Here is an 18,997-nt window from a genome sequence, read left to right as displayed (position 1 = left end):
AGATGCAATACTATACTTATTGCACCCAGAGGTCAAAGATTGTTCCAAGATAGAAAACGTCCCATCATTGCAAACAATACAACACTGGATGAAGAAAAAGCTAGGTTATAAATGGAGAAAAGAACTCAAATGTCAATATGTTGATGGTCATGAACGCAAAGATGTTATCAATTACTGCAACAATATATTCATCCCAGAATGGACTAAATTGGAGCAACAAATGGAAAAATGGGATTGAAAAACTATGGAAAGGATCCTGCCAACCTTAGAGCCAGGAGAAAAACCCATTGCAGTATTTATGCACAACAAGGTTATATATTATGGGAACAACCAACAAATTGATTCCTAGTGGGTGGGAGACAATGAGACTCCACAGCCTGTTGCAAAAGGTGTGGGGCAATCATACATGTATTCTGGGTATGTTTCAACAAATGGATGGCTCCAAAACAATGACCCGTGAGTATGGCTAGTCATTTGAACACATAAACCAACTTAATTCCATTAAATTCATAGAGATAAAAACCCAGAGGTCATTCTTTGTCCTGGGAACTCAAGAGATAGGTTTATAAACAACCCACTGGTCTGCAAACAACTTGTATGCAGCATCAAAGCAGCATGTGAGGAATTTCCAGGTCATGAATTAGTCTTTGTATACAACAACACAACTACACATACCAAGCAAAGAGATAATGCCCCAAGTGCAACAAAGATGACACTTGGGCCATCCAAAATTTTGGAGTTGTTGTACCAGATCTGGAGGCTGGTCCAAATAAAACCAAGAAGATTCCAATGGGTGATGCACAATTGGCTAACGGTACTCCCCAACTGTTGTATTACCCAATGGATCACCCCAATCATCCTGGAGAGTTTAAAGGGATTGTAAACATATTGAGAAAGTGGGAAATTGAAGCTGGGCATCTAAACCTCCAGTGCCCAAAATTTTGATGTCCCCCAGGTCCCCAAGAATGTTGTGCATGCCATGTACTATTCAATCAGCCAGATTTTGCTAACCAGAAGTCAATACTTGAAGAAATTGCAGAATCATATGGCTGTTGAGTATTGTTCCTCCCAAAATTTCATTGCAAACTCAATCCAATTGAACAATGCTGGGGATATGCAAAGCACTGCTATTGACAAATGCTCTGTCCAAGGAGTGAACCTGAAATCAAGGCAAATATGGTGGCATCTTTAAATTCAGTCCCATTAGAGTCAATTCAAAGGTATGTGTTCTTAAATATACTATAATGAAGAGCTCAACTATTCTGTTACAATACATGCAGGTTTTGGATTGGTTGCTTTGATTCATTGATGCTTACAGGCATGGATTAAATGGCCAACAGGCTGCATGGGCTACTAAAAAGTATCATAGCCACTGTGTACTTCCTGAGAGTATAATGGACAAAATGGAAGCATGTGCCAAGTTTTTTGAAGACAAAGAAATCACTGACAACAACCATTCATGACCCCAGACTCCCTCTGCACCTTTGGCCAATCAACCTTGACCTGTGGCTGTGCTGTGGCTGTACTTATCTGCGTTGCCCTGAGGCCAATAAGAACTGATAATGAAAATTGCACCAAAACCCACTTGTTTTTGACCAAACTAACTGGACTTATTGATTTAATATGTATATACCTGCACTTTTGTCAAGAAGTATATACAATTTTATCTATTTTACAGGAGTGTTACTAGTCCAACCTGCTAGGAGCAGGTCAGGGCCAGATCTGGCCAGGCACACCTGCACAAACCAGCTGTTGCCAGCCTTATATTAATAACATAAGTTGCTGGGAGATGTTGCACTCCCCCTGCCCCCTTGCTGCAGGCCAATGTTAAGGGAGCCCATGGGCAAGGTCTGAATATTACATTATTATAGAAGAGATTATGTCATCCCCCCCCACCTCAAATCTGTAGTAGTTTAGTATAGTATTTGATAAAGGACTGGGGGGGGGAGGTCATGTGACCTGGACTTAGAGAATATCACTAAGTCCAGCCATGTTGACCATAAGTCTCTTATATGTAGGAACTCGGAGGTTCTGACTGCATATGTGCGAGTATATGCGTGCTTGCGGTCACGTTGGCGTGCAACATGAGTGTGTTGGAGGCTTGACAAGGTCAGGACTCATGGAAAGAATGGAGTAGGTTGTGACAGTTCCCCTGTAATGTTTGTGCCAAAGAAGGATGGTTCCTGCCAATTGGTTGTTGACTACTGCCAATTGAATAACTGAACTAAGAAGAACATCTACCCTTTACCCCATCCCAATGACCTCATGGCCCAGCTGTTGTACACACACATATACCAAGGGAATTTATTCCTAATTTCTTGGATTTAAACAAAGGCAAACAGACAACATTTTTAATCATGTGACATTGGTACTTATATCATGCACTAAGCACCAAGCCATGTCCCCATCTGCACTTACCCATCACACATAGCCACCTCCACCTATGATGTCATCATGACATGTCAGTGACACATGTGCATGAGTAAGGCCAACTGCAGAGCAGGTTTCTTATTGGTTATGGTTTTGCATATTTTATATTTGTAATTAGCTATGCTCTGTAATTTATAAGGAGGCCAACCAACCATGGTAACACCCAGGTCAATTACCTCTTGTTGCATCCCCACACTGTACAAGGCCCTTAAGGCCAGTAACCACTAAGTCCCACCTGTACTTGTTGCCTTAAGCAACTTGCTCATTGTAGATACATAGCTTGCCATTGCCCTTATGGCCTTGGTCATTGTATTTAGGTAGTTAGTTGTTGTAGGTAGCATTGCCACCACCTTATGTGGTTTTCACTTAGTTACATATGGCCACAAGCACCTGCTGCCTTGATGCCCCTTACAGACATCTAGGACACCAGCTCTGTGGTGCCAAGATCTTCACCAAGCTGGACCTAAGATGGGGTTACAACAACATCCAAGTCAAGGAAGGCAACAAATGGAAAACTGCCTTCTGGGCCAAGTACAGGTTATACAAATCACTGGTTATGACCTTTGGCCTGACAAATGCCCATGCTGCCTTCCAGCACTTCATGAACAAACTGTTCAAGGACTTGCTTGATGTCTGTGTCATCATCTACCTCAATGATATCTTGATCTACTCCAAAAATGATGCCAACCACTCTAAACATGTCCATGAAGTCCTATGCTGCCTGATGGAAAACCAGTTTTTCTGCAAAGCATCAAAGTGCACATTCCATGTGACTTTGGTAGAATACCTGGGGATTGTTGTTTCTGATGAGGGATTCAGTTTGGATAAACTCAAAATCCAGGCAGTTCAGGATTGGCCTATGCCCACCAAGGTCATGGATGTTGTAGACACACTTGATACCAGAGAATTCATTCCCATTTTCTCAAATTTAAACTAACACAAACAGACAACATTTTCAATCATGTGACCTTGGTGCTTATATCTTATGCTAAGCACCAAGCCATGTCCCCATCCATGCTTACTCATCATAAGTAGCCAGGTCCACCTGATGGCATCATTATGACACATCAGTGACATGTATGCATGAGTAAGGCTGCAGTCAGAGCAGGGTTCTCATTGGATATGATATTTGATATGTATAATTGCAAATAGCTTGCACTCTGTAATAGATAAGGAGGCCAACCAACCATGGTAACACCCAGGTCAATTACCTCTTGATGCTTCATCACATTGTACAAGGGCCCTATGCCCAGTAACACTTAGTTAGCTACATCCACACTGCCTTAAGCAGCCTCTACATTGTACTTAGATAGCTTGCTGCTGTCCATAAGATGCTGGTTGCTGTAGTAAAGTTAGTTGTTGTTGTATGTAGCATCCTCACTGCATTAAGTGGTTCTTACTTGTATCCCACATGGCTGTAAGCACCTGCTGCCTTGACATCCTTACAGATGTCTAGGACAAGGAGGTCCAGTCCTTCCTAGGTTTTGCCAATTTCCTACAACAGTTTGTGGCCAACTTTAGTCATATGGCCTGTCCTCTCCATAACCTAGTGAAAAAGGATATACCATGGAGATGGACTCAAAGGAGCAGGAGGCATGTGACAGTCTCAAGGGAGCAATCACCAATGCCCCTGTACTGGCTAATGCAGATCCTAGTAAACCCTACTTCTTAGAAACCAACACATCTGGTGCTGCTTTGGGATCCATTCTTAGCCAATGCCAAGAGGACAGACAACTACACCCCCTGGGTTTCCTATCAGAATCCTTCAAAGGCACAGAACAAAACTACAATACTCACAACAAGGAACTACTAGCAATCATCTGTTCTTTTGAGTATTGGCACATATTCTTGGAAGGTACCCAACATCCTGTCACTGTGTTCACCAACCATAGGAACTTAGAATATTGAAAGGAATCTTGCATGTTCATTGCTGCCATGCACAATGGCACCTTCTGTTAGCCAGATACAATTTCCACATTGTATACCAACCAGGAAAACAGTCTGGTAAACCAGATGCACTCTCCTGCTGCTCCAATCCAGCTGATATTCCCTGTGCCACTCAAACAATGCTCCCAGACCCTGTATTTGCCAACATTGCCTTAGTACTACCAGAAAAGGAACTACAGCACCTGATCAAGGCCAGCCTAGACCAAGACAAATCCCTGGAGGAAATCCTTACATTCCTTCAGAACAAGTCAAGGCACCCCTGTCCATCAAACAAGCATTTAAGGACTACCAAATGGAGGCTGGCTTACTCTTCTACCAAGGACACATCATGGTCCTGGATGTTGGCACCTTACAAACAGACTTGTTGAGGGTTCTCCATGACAACCCATTGGTGGGACACCCAGAATGGCAATGCACCCTAGAACTGGTTTCATGGAATTATTACTGGCCAGGGATACAAGTAGACACCTACTGGCATGTGGATTCCTGTGAAACTTGCCAACAAATTTGGAAACCAAAGTATGCTCCAATTCCTCCTCTACCACTCAAGCTGGCACTGTGCCCCTGGCAACATGTGTCCTACAACATGATTGTAGACCTACCTAAGGACAGCAACTGTGATTCCATCTTGGTCATTGTGGATAGCTTCAACAAATATGTCATTTTGGTGGAATGCTTGAAAAAGCTCAAAGCTCTGGAATTGACAGACCTGTTCCTATGCCACATATGGAAGAGGCAAGGTGTCCTAGATGTCTGTTAGGACGTTGAGGAGATGGCACTTGTGGCTGCAGAGTACAAGTATGAGAAGGTTGTTTAAGGCAACAAGGGAGCTAGCTACAGCTACAAACAGCTATCTACAACAACAAAACCACTTAAGGTGATTGCAGGCTATCTAAGTACAGTGAGGAGCCACTGTAGGGTGGTTTAGGCTATTGACTTAGTAGTTACTGGCTGTAAGGCCTTGTACACTGAGTAGGATGCAACAAGAGGTAATTGACCTGGGTGTTACAATGCTTGGTTGGCCTCCTTATATATTACAGGGTGCAAGCTTTTTGCAAGAACATATATCAAATACTATAACCAATAAGAACCCTGCTCTGACTGCAGCCCTACTCATGCATACATGTCACTGATGTGTCATAATGATGTCATCAGGTGGAGCTGGCTACATATGCTGAATATGTTGAAATATCAGTCTCACGGAACTGTACATGTAATCCTTACACATATATTTACTTACGTTTGGATGTATGAGTATAAATGTGTTCTTTATCAATTCTTGTGTACCTCAGTTCACTACCATATAGTAGAGCTGAGGTACATATCATATCTTTCTATTCTGTTCATGTATGCTTATAATCCTGTAGATACAATATTGTTTAGGTACAGTATACACAAGAGTTCACTACCATATAGTAGAGCTGAGATACAATATTGTTTAGCTCTACGTGTCTTTCAACAGGTTATGAGCCCCGCCACACCTGACACTAAACCCAACAAAGAGACCAAACTTGACAAACAAATATATTATACTATGTCAAACAAGAATACATATCTCAATAAATAGACCTACAAAATTCCGTTGCTCAAGGACAATGGATCCAACTACACAGCATGGAAATTCAGGCAGACAATGGTCCTTTGCATGCAAAAGTTACTCAGCATTGCTACGGGAGCTGAACCAGCACCAGTTGCACTTACCAGCAAAGAAGCAAAAGACAGCATCAAAGTGTCCCAACAGGCCGAAAAAATGGCAAAATGGAAGCAGCGGGACAACAAGGCATTCTTGCAAATCACCCTCAATATGGAGGATGGTGTCATGAACAACATTGTTGATACAACATTGGCAAACAAAGCCTGGACGCGGATTATCAAGCGCTGGGAAGGCAAGGGCATGCAATTGCTGTCCTTCCTATACCAACAATTAATGAGCACAAAATTGAGGAAGAAGAGGACCTTACCACCGGGTTCAATTTGATAAAATCAACAGTCTCAAAAATCAAGACACTTGGAGAGTCCATCAGCAATTTCCTACTTGCTCAGATAATCATGAATGCGCCCACCATCCTATGCAATTGTCAGCACCGTCATCCAGACATCTACGCAGCAGGCAGCCATCACATCCAATGCCATATGCAAAGCCACATTACAAGAGGAAGAACGTCGGCAAAAAGGTGGAGGGATTACCGCAATGTTTGCGCAATTGTTGAAGGGCAAATCTATGACAAGAAAATCAGCAAGGAACAACCCAAAAGGGAAGAGGAAGGACTTAGGTCCCCCTTGCGCCAACTGCTCAAAGCCTGGTCACACCAAGCAGGAATGCTGGGCAAAAGGCGGTGGAGCCAAAGGCACTGGTCCCTGGCAGAGACAGCAGAACTCAAAGCAGTCAAAGGACAAGTCCAACAAGTCCCAAGCCAACACATCAAAAGGCAACTCCGCTAAGGTTGCCGTAACAGATAAATCAGGCAATTCCTCTGTAGGCCCCAAGATATATGCGCTCACTGTATTGGACAAATTGTCACATAACAAGAACACCTGGCTACTTGATTTGGGTGCATCAAGACACATGACGCCAAATCGGCATTGGTTCTACACCTACCAGACACTAACACCACCAATCCAAATTCAAGTGGGCAATGGGAACTTGATCCCTGCAATTGGTGTTGGCCAAGTTCATGTAATGTTATACAACCGTCACGGCGTCAAAACTCCTGCGTTCATAAAGTCTGTGCTACATGTACCCAAATTGAATGCAAACTTAATGTTGGTCAAAGAACTCACCCAGGAGGCACCAATGTGCTCTTCTGTAAATCATTTGGCGCAATTCTTGTAGGTGACCAAGGCAACGGGCCTGAAATAGGCTTTGCTAGAGAAACATCTGGTCAGCTATACAAAGTTAAATGCGTTGTAAAACATACCAAGGTTGACACATACATGGCTATTGTTGAGTCCAAAAGCATCAACAACAGGGACAATATTGATGCAGGTGAATTTGTTGCATATGCCACCGGGAAAATTGCACACGCAGACCTCAAGACCTGGCACAGACAATTGGGTCATGTCAGCTATGAGTACGTTCTTGACATGTTTTGGAACGGCTCAGTACATGGAATGGACATTGTAGGAAAGCGCTCACCTCCACAATCTCCATGCAAACCTTGCCTCAAAGGCAAACATGCATGTGCACCATTTGTTCCATCACAATCCACCTTGTCTGCAGTCCTTCAACTTATGCATAGCAATCTCCACGGCCCAGCTGCAGTCCAAGGGATTGGCAGGATTTGATTCTTTGCAATAACAATTGACAATAAGTTGTGCAAAATTTTTGTGCACCTACTAAAGTCAAAGGACAAATACCTGGCCCAATTTAAAGAGCTCAAAGCGTCAGTCAAAAACCTTACGGGTAATAAAATCAAAGTGTTGCACACCAATGGAGGAGGCAAATACACCTCAAACGCCTTTGAAGACTGGCTATGCAGCAAGGGAATTGAACACCAAAAGACCAAGGCAAACTCGGCAAAAAGTAATGCCGTAGCCAAGCACGTGATAAGGACATTAAACAACTCCAAACAATGTATGCGCGCCAATGCCAACTTACCGGACAAATTCTGGGGCTACGCCATACTCCACATGGCGTACATATCAAACGTTACCCCAAAGACCTCTCTAAATGGTTGAACGCCCAAAGAGGTATTTTCAGGCCAAACTCCCAATGTAGTTCAACTTTGTATTTTTGGCTGCACGGCATGGGCAAGAATACCCAATAATAAGTGTACTAAGCTACAACATTGGTTGATGAAATGCACGTACCTGGGCTTTGCACCAAATCAAAAGGCGCATTTACTTGTTCAACAAGAAACTGGAAAGATCCTAACCTCCCGAGACGTTGTATTTGATGAAGGAATCGGAAATCGTCATTGGGTAATACTAGAAACCTACAAGGACGACTCTAGCGCTGAAAACAAGCCAAAATCCAACGCTCACAACTCTAACGCCAAAAACAAACCAAAGCCCAAGACTCACAACTCAAATGCTGAAACCAAACCAATGGAAAATCCACCAGCAGCAGAGCCGGTAACATTTCAACGCTCAACTCAACCCTCAAAACCTCCTCAACAGTATGGGGCAAATGTGGGCACTGAAGATGCATGGTTAATGCATATAAACGCAATGGTAGAGGCATTTTACACTGCTCTAGCCGCTCCCCCAACAACCTTTGCTGAGGCAATGTCCCGCGTAGATGCTCAAATGTGGATGGGCGCTATGAACAAAGAGTACAACTTGATTACTAAGCACAGTGTGGGAAGACAAGTTAAGCAACCTATTGGAAGAAATGTGGTTGAATGCAAATGGGTTTTTGGGTACAAGGTAGGTCCAAATGGCAAAATACTACGGTATAAAGTCAGACTGGTTGCAAAAGGATACTCTCAGCGTCCAGGTATTGATTTTGAAGATACGTCCTCACCTGTTGCAAATTCCGACTCCACGCGTACACTCCTGGCCAAAGGTACAAGCAAAGATTACAACATAATTCAGCTCAATATCAAGACTGCCTTCTTACATGGCACAATCAAGGAGGAGATATACATGGAGCAGCCAGAAGGCTTTGAGGACGATCCCGTGAAATACGTTTGGCGGCTTGAGAAGGCACTATACGGCCTCAAGCAAGCAGCGCAAGCATTTTATTCTCAACTACGCAAAGTTCTCAAACAGATTGGGTTTACCTGATGCAACTCCAACCATGCTGTCTTTCATAGGCAAAATAAAAATAACATTGCATTTATTGTAGCTCACATAGACAACATGCTATTAATCGGCAAACCTTGTACCTTTCTTGAGGAAATCAAGTCCAAAATGGCAAAAGTTTTTGAACTTGTCAATCTAGGAGAGCCAAAGATGTTTGTTGGAGTGTCAATTCATCAAGATTGCAATGCCGGAACCCTCAAAATATTGCAAGAACAATACATTGAAGAAGTCCTAAAAAGAATCAATATGAACAATTGTAAGCCAAGCAACACGCCTATGGCCGAATCGCCAAATCTACCAAAACTCAACTCACTGACTGTCAACCAAGCCCTATACCAGCGTGGCATTAGTTTGCTGATGTATGCTATGGTACAAACACAGCCCAACATTGCATATGCAACCAGCCTGTTGGCCCAGCACTCCGCAAACCCAGGGCACAAGCACTGGAACGCATTCAAGCGTACTCTGCGGTATTTAAAGGGCACAAAGGACCTCAGTATAGTTTACAAGAAGTCAAAAGGATTGGAACTCACCGGTTACGTTGATGCCAATTACGCAGGCAATCCAAACACCAGTCAATCAACTACCGGGTGGACTTTCATGATAGGCGGGGCAAGTATTGCATGGTCATTGAGAAAACAGCTGACAATCTTGCTATCAAGTATGGAGGCCAAATACATTGCTGCTGCAAGTGCTACACGCAAGCTAATTTGGCTTTGCCAATTTCTATCAGAACTCAATTTACTCCCCAAAGGGCCAACAACTTTACTTACCAATAATCAATTGAGTATGGCTCTTGCAAAGAATCCAATCAATCACCAGAACACAAAGCATATCCAAATTAAACACCATTTTATTTGTGAGATGATTGAATTGAAGGAAGTTGACTTACAATACATCCTGACCAACAAGCAGGTGGCCAATATACTTACTAAGCCACTCAGAAGAACCAAGTTCCCCAGCTTTGTTGCTGATATGGGCATGTCTTAATTTTCCTTTTGTCTCTGTTATCCTGAGTGGGCGTGTTGAAATATCAGTCTCACGGAACCATACATGTAATCCTTACGCATATTTACTTACGTTTGGATGTACAAGTATAAATGTGTTCTTTATCAATTCTTGTGTACCTCAGTTCACTACCATATAGTAGAGATGAGGTACGTATCATATCTTTCTATTCTGTTCATGTATGCTTATAATCCTGTAGATACAATATTGTTTAGGTACAGTATACACAAGAGTTCACTACCATATAGTAGAGCTGAGATACAATATTGTTTAGCTCTACGTGTCTTTCAACAGAATAAGCATGAATGAAGGCATGGCTTGTCACTTAGCATAAGATATAAGCACCAAGGTCACATGATTGAAAATGTTGTCTGTTTGTGTTAGTTTAAATTTGAGAAAATGGGAATAAACTCCCTGGTATTGAGTGTGTCTACAACACATGGCATGCCTGAGAAAACAGTCTCAGACTGCAGTTGGGTCTTCAACAACAAGTTCCTTAAAGTACTGTACTAATGCCTTGAGATAGACCCCCATTTCTCATTGGCTTATCACCCACAGAGCAACAGGCAAACAGAATGGGTCAACCCTACAGTAGAACACTTCCTAAGAGCATACTCTGGAGTCAATCAAAAGGACTGGGTAAAATGGCTCCCCATGGCTGAGTTTGCATATAACAATGCAGTTCATACCAGCACCAGCAAATCCCCATTCAAAGCACTGTATGAATGGGAACTTGCCTTAACCCCAAGCAATGTACCTACAGACATCTTGGAAGCCAACAACCTGGCCAACCAGATGGAAGCTCAATGGCAAGAAGTAGAGGCAGCTCTCTGGCAATCCAAGTCATGTATGGTAGCCAGAGAATCAGGAGAACCTATGCAATTTGAGGTTGGGGAGGAAGTTTGGCTGGATGCCAAGAATGTCAAATTGAAGACCCTGAGCCCCAAGCTAATAGAACAGCAGCTAGGACCCTTCAAAGTCACTGAAAAGATCTCCAATTGTGCCTACTGCCTTGAACTGCTGCCCACAATGAGAATCCACAATGTCTTCTACATGAGATTATTGTCAAAAGTCAAACAGGACAAGAAGCATGCCTTTGAAAGTTGCCCCCTACCAGTCACAATCAATGGAGAAGAGGAATACAAGGTGGAAGGGATCACAGACATGGAAGAGAGAAACAGTGAATGGTTTTTCAGGGTGAAATAGAAGGGCTATGGATCAGAGGAAAATACCTGGGAACCCAGGGAAAACTTCAAGAATGCTGAAAAAATCCTGAAAGATTTTGAGAAAGAAATGAGGAAAAAGGCCTTTAAGAGGGGGGGCAGTGTTGTAGACTCAGTCAATACCAGGGAATTTATTCCCATTTTCTCAAATTTAAACAAAGTTAAACAAACAATATTTTCAATCACATGACCTTGGTGCTTATATCACACACAAGTGCCAAGCCACATCTCCATCTGTGCTTACCAATCATACATAGCCACTTCCACCTGATGACATCATCATGACATCTCAGTGACACATATGCATGAGTAAGGCTGCAGCTAGAACTGGGTTCTTATTGGTTATAGTTTTGCATATACAGTTGCATGCAATTCAAATGCAACATGTGATTGCATTCCACAAAAATGTGTGCACACTGGGAACAGTTGAGATATTGACATAGATGTATTAGTTGAAAGTCTAGACACATATTATCAGACTCTAAGTACAAAATGTCTTAGAGATTGAAAGTGTCTATGCATGGGAGCACCCTTGTGTTTTGTGCTTGGTGTTGCATTTGATTTGCAAATGCTTACCAACTTCCCCATGCCTCAAAGATTTTGGTCTATCTTGACCATTTCTGGGCTGATTTTGATAGTTAAAAATATGTGAAATGCTTCTAGTATATGATATAGCAACATATACAAGATATGAGAAGATAAAATCTATAAATAAATGTGATATGGACATAGATTGTACAAATGAGATTCCCCCCCCCTATTTTGTATGATACTCCAGACTCAGGAAGCCAGTGAAGGGCATAAGCTATCAGTGCACTTTTGATGGTATGGTGACTATACTAAAAGTACCAGATAAGGACTTGGCCAAGAAGATAATGAGACAAGGCTAATATACAACAAATCTAGGATATCCCCCCAAATTCACTAGGTAGCCATACCATACAGAAAGCAGGTAGCAGGTTCATACTTGTCTAGAATGTAGCTAGCACAGACCTAAGTACTCACACAAAGTTTGAATCCAAGAGCTGAGAAACTGAAAATATGAGAGACCATGCACCATAAAAGTCTGCATTCATACATGATCTTAATAGGAAATTAACCAAAATTCTATAACTGAACTATTGAATGGTCTCTCATATTTTCAGTTTCTCAGCTCATGGATTCAAACTTTGTGTGAGTACTTAGGTCTGTGCTAGCTACATTCTAGACAAGTATGAACCTGCTACCTGCTTTCTGTATGGTATGGCTACCTAGTGAATTTGGGGGGATATCCTAGATTTGTTGTATATTAGCCTTGTCTCATTATCTTCTTGGCCAAGTCCTTATCTGGTACTTTTAGTATAGTCACCATACCATCAAAAGTGCACTGATAGCTTATGCCCTTCACTGGCTTCCTGAGTCTGGAGTATCATACAAAATAGGGGGGGGGAATCTCATTTGTACAATCTATGTCCATATCACATTTATTTATAGATTTTATCTTCTCATATCTTGTATATGTTGCTATATCATATACTAGAAGCATTTCACATATTTTTAACTATCAAAATCAGCCCAGAAATGGTCAAGATAGACCAAAATCTTTGAGGCATGGGGAAGTTGGTAAGCATTTGCAAATCAAATGCAACACCAAGCACAAAACACAAGGGTGCTCCCATGCATAGACACTTTCAATCTCTAAGACATTTTGTACTTAGAGTCTGATAATATGTGTCTAGACTTTCAACTAATACATCTATGTCAATATCTCAACTGTTCCCAGTGTGCACACATTTTTGTGGAATGCAATCACATGTTGCATTTGAGTTGCATGCAACTGTATATACCCAAGGGTTAGCTAATTATAAATAGATAAGATGTGAGAAAAGGAATCAAGGTATGTGATAAGAACCATGCTGCAGGCTGTGCAGAAGTGTGTTTGATATCTAAGCACTCTTGTCACAGCATCTTGGCAGGTCTTGCTGCAGCATCTTGGCTTGGTAAGTGCCAAGATCACATGACTCACAAAGTGAAGATATGGAGTCTGTAAAAAATAGTAAAAATGATAGAAGAAGTAGAGGAATCTGGTGGTATTGTTTGTTAGGTTGCAACATTTTCCCCCCTTTAAAGGCTCTTGGCAGAGTCACAAGCCTTTTTGACTCTTGCTTGGTTAAAATGCCTGATCTCATCTTTTTAGTTTTCCATAAGTGCTTCAGGTTCCCAGAAATTATCTTCTGGGCCATCCCTTCCATTTGACCAGGTAAAATCATTTTCCTTTTTGCCTTTTTGAGTCAATAAAATGTTTGACTTCAAATTCTTCTTCTCCTCCAATTGTCTTGGGTGTAGGGTGTTCCAGAAAGGGTTGACTTGGCAATTCATGAGCCTAGGATAACAATCCCATGTAGAAGATGTTGTGGATTCTCAGGGTCTCCAAGGAGCTTTAGGCAGTAGGTGTGGCTTGAAATTCTCTCTGTGACTACAAAGGGACCTAGGTGTTTTGGGTCTATTTTGAAACAGTTTGTGCAGAGTTGAATGTTTTTTCTGTCTAACCAGACTTTTTTGCCTATTGAGAATTGTTATAAACAGAGGAAAATAGAACTAGCCAGAATTGAACCAGCTTGACCACTAAGCCATAGAGCCCTATTATTCCTCTGCTGACAACCCATGATTACACCTGCTACCCCCCAAATTTGGGCTTGGGCCAGCATGCAACCACTTGTACTGGTCATGTGACCATGCCCAGGACACAATCCTTTGCTGACACTGTCTTTCATGTGGGGATGAAATGGCCAGGTTTAGAGAAGGAATCAATGACTACTAGGATGGTGTGGTAGCCTGTTACACCCTCTTAACTTATAGCACCAAAGTTACACCATTTTTCTATTATTGTTAGTATTTTTCCAAACTCTGTATCTTTAGTTTTTCAATCATGTGATCTTGGTGCTTATTATGCTGCAATGCCATGTCAAAATGCTGTGCCAAGGGCACTTACCACAAATCCATGCTTCTGTACAGCCTGCAGCACACTTTTCTTTCACACAGACACTTCTTTTCTCACATGCACAGACCATATGTAGATAGTTCCTTTTCTTACACTGAGCAGCAAAAGTATTGCAGGTCAGGAGAGGTCAAAAATTTATCTCCATTGCTGAGCATCCAATCAGTGAATCCCATCCAAATTATACTGACACATGTTGTTATGGATATGACATTTCTTCCATAATCTGTACTTATTTTATTAATTACACAAGCAATCCTACAGTAAATAAAATATGATAAAGATGCAAACTAAGGTTTTCAAGGTCCCTCTATTCAATTGCAACCTTCACAAAACCTATAAACCTCAGGAATACCCTAAATATGCAATGCCTTTTGCATATATGCTGTTTTCTCACTCATTTAAATATATATAAATTCAGCTGAGGAGATAAACAGTAATAAGTGATATTTCTCCTGTTTGTAGTATTTATTATACAAGATTCCATCTTGTGGCTACACACAGAAATATTCAGGGTCCCCCCTGTTGCATAGGCAAGTGCTCCAGCGCTTAATCAGCGCTTAAGCACCAATGCACTAAATGCGCCTTTTCTCCACCACCCAGGCATCTCACACTGCTAAGTCACTTGTGCTTAGGTGCGCCTGTTTGTGCGCTCCAGAATGCTGGGTCAAACACGCAAAATGGACAACATTTGGCAGAGTTATGCCCTATTTACTGTAAGTACCCAATACAGTGGTATTATACCTTTGGGACTGTTTACTCCAAGGATGAAACACTTAGCCTTGGGACATCTAAGGACCCACACAGGTAAACACTGCCTTGGGGCAAATATTATGATCTGTTATTTGTTTACTATGTACCAAAGTATTGGCTCCCTCAAGTGTTTCAGTTGCCACATGTACCTCCTGTACCCCCTCTTGGTATCAATCATGTATATACTTGTTTGTGCACCTTCTCAGGGTATAAAAGGACCCTGTGAAGACGCTTCTAATGCATCCTACTTTTATCCTACTTTTACTCTCATATATTCACATATACACACAAGCCTTTATGTCACAACCAAGAGTGAGATGATTGCCTAAGAGATGTTGAGATGATTCACACAGATGAGAGAGTGGGAAATCGACAAGGTGAATTGTTCTTGGGGTTTCCAAGGCAATTCACAGTCTTCTTTTATAACAAAGTGGAAAAGGGGTAGATACAATGAGAAGGGATGGTGTCCGGGCCGTATAACTTGGAAGCAAGATAGAGCATATGGCTCAGAAGCTCTACACATTGAACCGGACCAGTGCGCAGCAAGATAAGCAAGATAGAAGCACTTAGAGCGGAAAGTCCGGGCTAATTGCAAGAAGGGAAGAAGGAAGAGGGAAGAATACAAACATGGAAGATAGGAACTATGCAAACAGATCAGATGGATACAGATGAGTCCCCCAACAAATACACTGGGGGAGGAAGGAGGTGACAGGCAGCACATAATCATGTCAGGAGGTAAGGCTCATGACATTGCCCCCCCTCAAAAGCCCTTAGGCAGACAAAGGGCTGCTTACATCCACTCAGAACAATCAATAGCTAGTAACTCCTCAAAACTAAACAGCTCCTCATTTTCCCTGCCTTCAAATGTTTCCACATTCCTTCTTATCTCCTCATTGCTCCATCCTAGGTAGTTCTGAGGCTCCCATTGTGTTTCTCTCACTGGGGACAAGTACCCTGGGGTCCAGCAAGTGTCTGGCGTGCTGGAGAATAGGGGGAAGGGCAAGGGCTGGTGCATGCTCTGTTGGCCTGGGAGTGTCTGGGCGTGCTGGAGGGGTCATGGCGTTGCTGGCCTGCTTGTGTAGGCTGGTGGGTCCGCTGGGTAAAGCAGAATGAGGTTCTGCATCGCCTGGGTCAGCTCTTGCAGATGGAGGTGTGGAGACTGTAGGGGGTGGGGTAGCAAACCCATGGCGATGCCATTGTGCCAGATCCCTGAAAGCACCTGGATGGGAGGCAATGAAGTGCCACCAGCGGTATACTCGCTTTCCATACAGTGTATCTGGTCCTTCTTCTCCCCTGGGGTCGAGCCAATAGAGGAATCCCCACTTGGGGTGCTTGTACAGTTGCGCTTGAAGAACCTGACCTTGTTGCGACTGCTGGCGCTCATTAGAGCGTGAATTATGTTGGCAGAGCTGTCTAGGTGTGCTCTCATCTCCTCTGGGGTTCATGATGTAGCAATCAATGTTCAGGCAAGGGTTGTAGGCCAAGGCGTCGATGGAGCTGAAGATGGGCATGCTGGGATAGTGGGGAGCGCAAAAAGAGTTAGCAGGGCGAGTTTTGGCAGTGAGAGCTTGTAAAGTGACAAAGCAGGCAGTTTTTGACTTGTTGAGTTGCTTGACTATCTTGCCTCTTTTAACTCTGCGCGCATTTGCAGGGATGGCGTTGTTGGCAGCTGGGGCATCTGGATAATTAGCAAAGAAGTTGCGCAATTTGTCCTTGCAATGTTGTAGATCCTTGGCTGGTTCCCATGTGTCCTCATGGGGCGCATATCCTTCCATCTCACCCTGTACTTCCAGATTCCGTCTTCTGCTGCCCAATCTACAAATCTGTCTACTTCGTACTCTTCTTCTCCTTCTGCTGTGATTACAGGCGGCGGAGGAGTGAATGTGCAATCAAACTCTGTGTCTTGTTTGAAAGCAGACAATAGGCTGACATGGAACACATCATGAATTCTCATGGTCTCAGGGAGAGCCAGGCAATAGGCGTGAGAGCCCACTCTTTCTATGACAGGGAAGGGCCATATTGTTTGTGGTCTAGCTTTTTATTGGGGCGCTGCGACGTGATATTGGAAGCCAGAAGCCAAACTTTGTCTCCTGGTTGAAACTCAGGAGGTGTTTCCCTGTGTCTGCCTGTTTGTAGCGCTCCTGAGCCCATTTGATTGATGCCTGTACTTCCTGAATAGTCTCAGCCAGTTGCTTGGCTCTGTCATCTGCAATAGGTGATCCAGTGGGTTCCAGGAGTGGTGAAATGACAGGAGAACGTCCATACACAATCTCAAAGGGCGATTTGCCTGTTGCTTTGCTTCTGGCATTGTTGTGAGCAAATTCAGCCAGTGGAAGCCAATCAACCCAATCAGACTGTCTATGATTAATGAAGGGACGTAGGTAAGCCTCTAGCCATTGGTTCTTGATCTCAGTTTGTCCATCAGATTGTGGGTGATAAGCAGTAGAGAAACTAGGAGTGATTTGCAGAGATTTGTAGAGTGCTTTGAGGAACTTGGAGTTGAATGTAGTCCCTCTGTCAGACACAGTGCGCTTGGGAGTCCCATGTAGCTTCCAGACATGCTCCAAGAACATCTGAGCTACATCCTCAGCAGTAGCAGTTTCTTTGCAGGGAACCAGGTGCATCATCTTTGAGAAACGGTCTACAACCACCAGAATGCTGTCATATCCCTTACACTTGGGAAACTTGACAATGAAATCATATGAGATATCTTCCCAGGGACCTGCAGGGACAGAAAGTGGGTTGAGAGCATAGTTGTGTAAATGCCCTTGCTTCTTTGGCAATTTCACAAGTTTCAACATAGCAATTGACTTGGAATTTCATTGCTGGCCAGTAGTAGTGACAACTGATTAACTCTAGAGTTTGTGCTCTTCCTTGGTGACCAGAAGCAGGAGAATCATGGAAGTGAGATAAGAGTTGCTGTTTGATCTCAGGTTCATCTGGCACAACTATTCTTCCTTGATACAAAAGTAGACCCTTCTGAATTGTATAGTCCTTGAACTTCTGTGCAACGCTGTGGGGCATGGATTTGGGTCTGATACAGCTAGCAAGATTGTGTCAAGACTAGGGTCTTCCTGGGTAGCTTCCTTGATTTGATCCAACAAGGACGAATCTATGTGTGCTGAAAATGCCTCAAATGAGATTCTGGGATCATAATTTGTGGAGCTGGTTCTAAGTCCATGTGATCTGATTGTCTTGACAGGGCGTCAGGTTTCTGTGACTGTTTCCCAGGCCGGTAAGCAATGACAAAGTTGTAAGACGCCAGCATGAGATGCCAGCGCGCATGACGCCTGTTGAAGGTTCTAGCTGATTTCCAGTACTCCAGATTCTTGTGATCAGTAAACACAGTGATTGGCTGCTCAGTTCCTTCCAGAAAGATTCTCCAGTGCTCAAATGCTCGAATGATAGCCAGTAGTTCCTTGTCATGCGTGTCATAGTTCAGCTCAGCAGGTGAAAAGCTGGCTGACATGAATGCAACAGGATGTAGAACCATCTTCCATTCTCTGAGATAGTACAGCCCATGGCTGCTCCAGAAGCGTCTGTTTCCAAGGTGTAAGGTTTAGATTCATCAGGGTGACTAGAACAGGCTCCTTGCAAATCTCAGCCTTGATTGCGTCAAATGCAGCCTTCTGTTCTTCTTGCCAATCCATGGTTGCTCCTTCTGAGTAAGGTTATTCAGAGGCATGCTAAGCAAGAGAAGTTGGGAACAAACAACGGTAGAAGTTTGCAAAGCCTAGGAATGATTGCACCTGTTTCACATTTTGGGGTTCAGGCCAGTCCATGATTGCTTGCACCTTGTCTTTCTCCATGGAAATGCCCTCAGGGTAATCACAAGCCCAATGTAGGTGACTTCTGTGACAAAGAAGTAGCATTTGGCAGGGTTGCAGAATAGATTATGCTTCAATAGCAAGAT

The 18,997-nt window shown here is 43.0% G+C and overlaps 8 protein-coding genes across 8 annotated transcripts; 6 read left to right on the top strand and 2 right to left on the bottom strand.

Annotated features, from left to right (window-relative positions):
* Positions 1–2,806: 2,806 nt before the first annotated feature.
* On the top strand, positions 2,807–3,367 carry RhiXN_10447 (Reverse transcriptase (RNA-dependent DNA polymerase); the record flags this gene model as incomplete). Its single annotated transcript, XM_043330263.1, has 1 exon — positions 2,807–3,367. One exon carries the CDS (start codon positions 2,807–2,809, stop codon positions 3,365–3,367), a length of 561 nt encoding a protein of 186 aa, XP_043184360.1.
* Positions 3,368–3,996: 629 nt separating this feature from the next.
* Positions 3,997–6,355, top strand: RhiXN_10446 (Retrotransposable element Tf2 protein; the record flags this gene model as incomplete). The annotated part of the gene is made up of 4 exons (XM_043330262.1): positions 3,997–4,285; positions 4,342–4,511; positions 4,574–5,128; positions 5,945–6,355. 4 exons carry the CDS (start codon positions 3,997–3,999, stop codon positions 6,353–6,355), a joined length of 1,425 nt encoding a protein of 474 aa, XP_043184359.1.
* A 75-nt stretch (positions 6,356–6,430) lies between these two features.
* Positions 6,431–7,662, top strand: RhiXN_10445 (Retrovirus-related Pol polyprotein from transposon TNT 1-94; the record flags this gene model as incomplete). Its single annotated transcript, XM_043330261.1, has 2 exons — positions 6,431–7,101; positions 7,152–7,662. The coding sequence occupies 2 exons, from the start codon at positions 6,431–6,433 to the stop codon at positions 7,660–7,662; spliced, it is 1,182 nt and encodes a 393-aa protein (XP_043184358.1).
* A 510-nt stretch (positions 7,663–8,172) lies between these two features.
* RhiXN_10444 (Retrovirus-related Pol polyprotein from transposon TNT 1-94) lies at positions 8,173–9,105 on the top strand (the record flags this gene model as incomplete). The annotated part of the gene is made up of 1 exon (XM_043330260.1): positions 8,173–9,105. The coding sequence occupies one exon, from the start codon at positions 8,173–8,175 to the stop codon at positions 9,103–9,105; it is 933 nt and encodes a 310-aa protein (XP_043184357.1).
* Positions 9,106–9,231: 126 nt separating this feature from the next.
* Positions 9,232–10,113, top strand: RhiXN_10443 (Gag-Pol polyprotein/retrotransposon; the record flags this gene model as incomplete). Its single annotated transcript, XM_043330259.1, has 1 exon — positions 9,232–10,113. One exon carries the CDS (start codon positions 9,232–9,234, stop codon positions 10,111–10,113), a length of 882 nt encoding a protein of 293 aa, XP_043184356.1.
* Positions 10,114–10,575: 462 nt separating this feature from the next.
* On the top strand, positions 10,576–11,337 carry RhiXN_10442 (uncharacterized protein; the record flags this gene model as incomplete). The annotated part of the gene is made up of 2 exons (XM_043330258.1): positions 10,576–10,632; positions 10,690–11,337. 2 exons carry the CDS (start codon positions 10,576–10,578, stop codon positions 11,335–11,337), a joined length of 705 nt encoding a protein of 234 aa, XP_043184355.1.
* Positions 11,338–15,974: 4,637 nt separating this feature from the next.
* On the bottom strand, positions 15,975–17,885 carry RhiXN_10441 (Retrotransposable element Tf2 protein; the record flags this gene model as incomplete). The annotated part of the gene is made up of 3 exons (XM_043330257.1): positions 15,975–16,814; positions 16,865–17,114; positions 17,167–17,885. The coding sequence occupies 3 exons, from the start codon at positions 17,883–17,885 to the stop codon at positions 15,975–15,977; spliced, it is 1,809 nt and encodes a 602-aa protein (XP_043184354.1).
* A 311-nt stretch (positions 17,886–18,196) lies between these two features.
* Positions 18,197–18,893, bottom strand: RhiXN_10440 (Retrotransposable element Tf2 protein; the record flags this gene model as incomplete). Its single annotated transcript, XM_043330256.1, has 3 exons — positions 18,197–18,502; positions 18,552–18,745; positions 18,800–18,893. The coding sequence occupies 3 exons, from the start codon at positions 18,891–18,893 to the stop codon at positions 18,197–18,199; spliced, it is 594 nt and encodes a 197-aa protein (XP_043184353.1).
* Positions 18,894–18,997: the final 104 nt, after the last annotated feature.

Source organism: Rhizoctonia solani, chromosome 11 (genome assembly GCF_016906535.1).
Source record: "Rhizoctonia solani chromosome 11, complete sequence".
Taxonomy (NCBI): Eukaryota; Fungi; Basidiomycota; class Agaricomycetes; order Cantharellales; family Ceratobasidiaceae; genus Rhizoctonia; species Rhizoctonia solani.
This window is presented reverse-complemented; position numbering and strand designations above follow the sequence as displayed.